We start from the raw sequence: 5,798 nt of genomic DNA, 5'->3' as shown, positions 1-5,798 counted from the left end.
GGATACATATTTTGGGGTTTCTATCAGGCAACACAAGTTGTTCCAATTTTTGGATTGCGGTTTCTGCAATGAATCCTGATATTGGCGATCCTATTGGTGTCCCTCGTTTGTGGTTATTCATAATATTCTCCGTTGAACTCGAAATGTGTGATCAGGCATAAGTCGAGTGATCTGCAGAGATCTTTTTCTCCAGTGATCCAGTTGTTGTCCGATAGTTCGGCCACAGTTGTCTTGGCCGAATCGAGGTCTACAGATGTGAATAGTGAGCTCACATCAAATGAGACCTGATCGATGCCTACGCTTTTTAGTTTCTCCAAAAATTGTCCCGGATTGTTGATTGAATGTTGAGACCCACGTATGAGATGATTCAACCTTTTTCGTAGTTCTTTCGCTGTAGGTCGCTGTTCCAGGAGGTGCTACAATTGGCCAAAGAGGTATTGATTCTTTGTGTACCTTCGGGAGTCCGTGGGAGCATTGCGTGGCCGAATCACAAGCTCTCATCCTCCAATATTCCTCTTCTGTATTCTTGTGGAGATCTTGGAGTTGGCATATGTTTTTATTGATTTTGTTTGCTGGTTGCTTGCTTTGGCCGTGTTCTAAGCGGCAATACATGGTTGCATCGTTAGGTAGCGCCTTTGCTTTACAGATGAAGTCCGGTTTGTCCATGATCATCATTAGGCGTCCCTTGTCTGCCCGTAGATTCACGATGTTTTCATCCTTCTTCAACTTGTTCGTTGCTTCCTTGTCTTTGCCGTAAAACACGTTGAGTAGTTTGTTGCGTGTGATGGCTGGAACGACAGTTCGACGAGCTTGCTGCTGCGCGTTTTCATCGAGTCCGACAGATTTCATCGCCGCTTCTAGGTTGGCTATATAACTCCAGGTTCATCGCACCTTAAAAGTTGAAAGCAAGTCCTTTGATAAAAACGTTTCCTTTAGCTCTCATTTGTTTCTTTTTTGATAGATTTTTTATCCAGGGTTCATTGTGATTACTTTTGCACTCTTGATTCCTAATCAACTTTGAGACCATCAAGATGAGCCTTCTTGTTTTTACCAGTGGGTGCAACTCTTTGTTCTACCGCGATGCTGAGTTGCTCCATGAGATCTGGTACTATTGTCCTCGAGCAGGCCTTTCATTCACTGACCGTTGCTCAAATGCAAGCAAATGCGACTCCACAAACTCAGCAATAGATCTCAGTTTTCAAGAGAGGCGAGGTGGATTTGCGAGAAAACATACTACTCACACGCCCCCTCATCAGTACTATTACCGTCACACTGGTATCTTCTAAACCATAGCTTTCTTTGAAGTTTGACCTAGCAAATATTTCAAATATTTGATAGACCATCCGCCACTTACGAGTCACTGAAAAAAGTTGAAAACTGTCTGCTCTCCTCAAAAAAACTTTCTTCGCCCTTCAACACTGTCTCTATTAACTGCGTAAAAAATTGGTTTCTTACCTAAAGTCCCTGAGTTTTCAAGGATATTTGAGGCACTTTCTGAAGAAGTCGTTTCGCCCTTGTCATCTTTGCCACTGTTCTGCTGAGTACCCATCGGTGCCGTCTTGTTCTGCTCGTTAGAAATTTCTGTGGTCCCACTTGGATCGGCCAGAGGCTTGTTTGGTCTCTGTTTCTTTTTGTTCATGAGGGAATCGGGGCTGATGTTCAGCGGATCGGAGTCTGCACCGAGCGACTCCCAATCAATTTCGTCCCAGTTAACACAGGCACTTGCGGGTCGTTCTGCCGACTTCAAACTCTGCAACCGAATGTTGAACAAAGAAAACAGATCGGGAATAAAATTAGTCGCCACAAATTCCTTATTCAGTTGATAATTCGAAACCATGTTTGGCCACCTCCTTTACCATTAGGATTTAATCTTCATTTGCGGTTTGCTACCCGTGCGAAATTTGTGAAAATACAATTTTACAGACAGCAATTAAACTAACAGTAGAACACGTAGTCTCCAGACATTAGTTCGTCTACACCTTTCTTCTAAACGGAATAGAGTGGTTACAACAAAGGATTATGAATATTCGTCACAAATTCTCCTGGATAATGAATGTGGAAAGATTTCCGAACTATAGATCTCAGCAGAACAAGGAAGTGGCTGGAATAAATGCATGGCTATTTATTTTGGAGAGCTTAACAATCGTTACGAAGCAATGCTATGCGGAAACGTTACTAAACGCATTAAATAAAGCGTCCATCTTTAATGATGTGGCGTTTTAAAACGTTACTAACCTTGATTCCAACACACTAAGCAGGGGTCCGTTAGTCGACAATACTTAGATCTTGTTGGTACCACATGTCTAAGGTTCTGAAGAAACGTGAAACGAAAACACCAGACTTACGTGGAATTCAGTAGACAGGCGTATTCTCAATGTTACCCTTTTCTCTAAGCTGACCAAGACTATCGTACCGCAGGTTCTGTTTCCTGCTATTTAACTCCTTCCAAATGACATGAGTGTTGAATCTAATCCCCGTGATTTCCAAAATGGCCCATTTAGTGAATCTTCAAGAACGCCACAGTATATCTGACGGGAAGCTGTTTGTACGATTTATGACGAGTGATCCCTTCACGCCCATTCGTAAACTGGTTAGCAGTTATGCTACTGTTATGTACTGAAAACTAACAGGTTTTCTTACACCCAGATTCTCTATGCAGCTACCGGTGATCCTCGAAGATTTTTAATCAACCTAGTTTTTGGAAAGTTTGTAAAATAGCTGGTAAACGAACTCTGCAGCGAGACACCATGACGTTGACGGCATTTTTGTTTTGCAGACTTCATCAATATCAAAAAAAGTTCGTGTAATGTGATGTAACATAGGCTGAAATCCATCGGTCTTAGGAAGCATAGACCAGGATAAGCTTGCACTGATGGGCGTTTTCAGAAACGGCATTCCNCATTCCTGTACGCTTTCCAAGCTGCACACTTTTATCAAGAGAAGGACCATTGTTATTTCTATGTTATAATCGTATAGGCTAAAAGCAGGCCTCAGTTGGAACGTCCATAAACCCAATTAAACCGACAAAAGTACATTGAGAAACTGCGGGGTTTTTCAGTTCAACTTTGTCCTCCAGTAGATACGCTGACAATTTCTTAGATTTTCGAAACACATCCAAGAGAAAAATGATCCTCTGCAATGAAGAAAAAGCAACTGGTCCTGAGACTTTAGCATTAGTGGGTCCTTTATTGCGCCTCATATACCCAGGATAGATTACTTCCGGGCAACAGACAGACCTTCCTATCAACTTAGTTATGTCTGAAGTCATTGCACAAACAAATTTTACTCCTTTGTCCTCCAGTAGATACGCTGACAATTGCTTAGATCTTCGAAACACATCCGAGAGGAAACCGATCCACTGCAATGAAGAAAAAAGTAACTGGTCCTAACACTTCAGCATGTGGGTCCTTTATTGCGCCTCATATACCCAGGATAGATTACTTCCGGGCAACAGACAGACCTTCCTATCAACTTAGTTATGTCTGAAGTCATTGCACAAACAAATTTTACTCAGAAAGTTAAAAAGTAAGTTCCCTTAAGTCACTGCTTCAAACTAATGGACTTCATAGCCGAGCGTATCTAAGAAGTACACCGAGAAAAATTCGTAAAGCAAACCAGCACAAGCGAGGAGTAACCGATTTGTTCATCTTTCATAATCCTGACCATCCATCCACACCGACGAAGCATTCTACGGTCAGTTTTGTCACATTTATGTCAAACAATATTACTATGATGATACTCTAGTGATACAATCAAACTTTTTCAAAACTCAGAAGACCGTTGTCCAACCTCCCGTTACGAACATTGACACACAGAAGTTTCGACTTTGCTATATTGTCTGCGATAAGTTGAATTTTAAAATAAGCAAGCGAAATCAACTCTATTTATGAAGCGTATAACAGATAGTCTCATTGCTGTTCTTACCGTTTTTGGTCAAAAGGAGCGAACCCGCGAGCACAAAATGTTTCATACCGGTGCAAATCTCGTCAGGAAATGTGTGGTTAATAGTATTGCATCACTATTCACTTCTCCAGTGAGTAAGTGATGCAGTTTCAAGCAAATGTATCTCGTAAAATCGGGTGTTTATCACGTGATTGTAATGTTTAAAAATGGAAGCTTACTTTAGAACTGTTGAGTGAATATTTTGGTGGAGATAACCCTGTCTCGTCCGTATCTGTCATAACAAATAAAACGGCAGATATAAATAGGTAATGGAAGTCCGGAAGTTTTCGTTTTAATTAATAATGGGTTCTAATCTTAGCGAACATACACTCATTTGCAAACTAATTTGGTTTTATCGAGAGACTCGCCTGGAACCCAGCTGAATCTCTCGTTCGTGATGTTCTCAGGCAACTAAATGTGCTGCAGCACCAGGCCGCCTCATGTTTCAGTCGCTACGATATTCGAGATGTCGCGATACATGTACATCTTTGTAATTTACTACTCATAAGGTTCCTGACAATCCATCGACCGCCCACGACTGGTTTCGCCCTTCTTGGGGCTCATCAGGTTGGCGCAGTCCCTGGGTTTCCTCTAACCTTATGTTCTACTTGAAACCAAATTGATTCAGCTGGGTTCCGGGTGGATCTCTCGAAAAAAAAATTATTTTGCAATGAGTGTATATTCGCCAGTTTCGTGCAATTGGTTTCAAGTAGAACATAAGGTTGACGGAAACCCGGGGACTGCACCTACCTGATGAGCCCCAAGAAGGGCGAAACCAGTCGTGGGCGGTCGATGGATTGTCAGGAACCTTATGAGTAGTAAATTACAAAGATGTACATGTATCGCGACATCTCGAATATCGTAGCGACTGAAACATGAGGCGGCCTGGTGCTGCAGCACATTTAGTTGCCTGAGAACATCACGAACGAGAGATTCAGCTGGGTTCCAGGCGAGTCTCTCGATAAAATCGAATTAGTTTGCAAATGAGTGTATTTTCGCTAAGATTAGAACCCATTATTAATTAAAACGTAAACTTCCGGACTTCCATTACCTATTTATATCTGCCGTTTTATTTGTTATGACAGATACGGACGAGACAGGGTCATCTCCACCAAAACATTCACTCAACAGTTCTAAAGTAAGCTTCGATTTCTAAACATTACAGTCACGTGATAAACACCCGATTTTACGAAATACATTTGCTTGAAACTGCATCAATTACTCACTGGAGAAGTGAATAGTGATGCAATACTATTAACCACACATTTCCTGACGAGATTTGCACCGGTATGAAACATTTTGTGCTCGCGGGTTCGCTCCTTTTGACCAAAAACGGTAAGAACAGCAATGAGACTATCTGTTATACGCTTCATAAATAGAGTTGATTTCGCTTGCTCATTTTAAAATTCAACTTATCGCAGACAATATAGCAAAGTCGAAACTTCTGTGTGTCAATGTTCGTAACGGGAGATTGGACAACGGTCTTCTGAGTTTTGAGAAAGTTTGATTGTATCACTAGAGTATCATCATAGTAATATTGTTTGACATAAATGTGACAAAACTGACCGTAGAATGCTTCGTCGGTGTGGATGGATGCTCAGGATTATGAAAGATGAACAAATCGGTTACTCCTCGCTTGTGCTGGTTTGCTTTACGAATTTTTCTCGGTGTACTTCTTAGATACGCTCGGCTATGAAGTCCATTAGTTTGAGGCAGTGACTTAAGGGAACTTACTTTTTAACTTTCCGAGTAAAATTTGTTTGTGCAATGACTTCAGACATAACTAAGTTGATAGGAAGGTCTGTCTGTTGCCCGGAAGTAATCTATCCTGGGTATATGAGGCGCAATAAAGGACC

At 41.5% G+C, this 5,798-nt stretch overlaps 1 protein-coding gene across 1 annotated transcript in view; it reads right to left on the bottom strand.

Moving 5' to 3' along the window:
- Positions 1–5,798, bottom strand: part of T265_06343 (hypothetical protein) — a gene marked incomplete at both ends in the record, with an annotated part of 118,735 nt that overhangs the window by 102,771 nt on the left and 10,166 nt on the right. The window contains 4 exons of the mRNA XM_009171576.1: positions 356–416; positions 454–857; positions 1,456–1,750; positions 4,122–4,174. Of these exons, the coding sequence (XP_009169840.1) occupies positions 356–416; positions 454–857; positions 1,456–1,750; positions 4,122–4,174 (813 nt within the window). The remainder of the gene's footprint in view (positions 1–355; positions 417–453; positions 858–1,455; positions 1,751–4,121; positions 4,175–5,798) is intronic.

This window comes from Opisthorchis viverrini (assembly GCF_000715545.1).
Source record: "Opisthorchis viverrini unplaced genomic scaffold opera_v5_125, whole genome shotgun sequence".
NCBI classification, from domain to species: domain Eukaryota; kingdom Metazoa; phylum Platyhelminthes; class Trematoda; order Opisthorchiida; family Opisthorchiidae; genus Opisthorchis; species Opisthorchis viverrini.
This window is presented reverse-complemented; position numbering and strand designations above follow the sequence as displayed.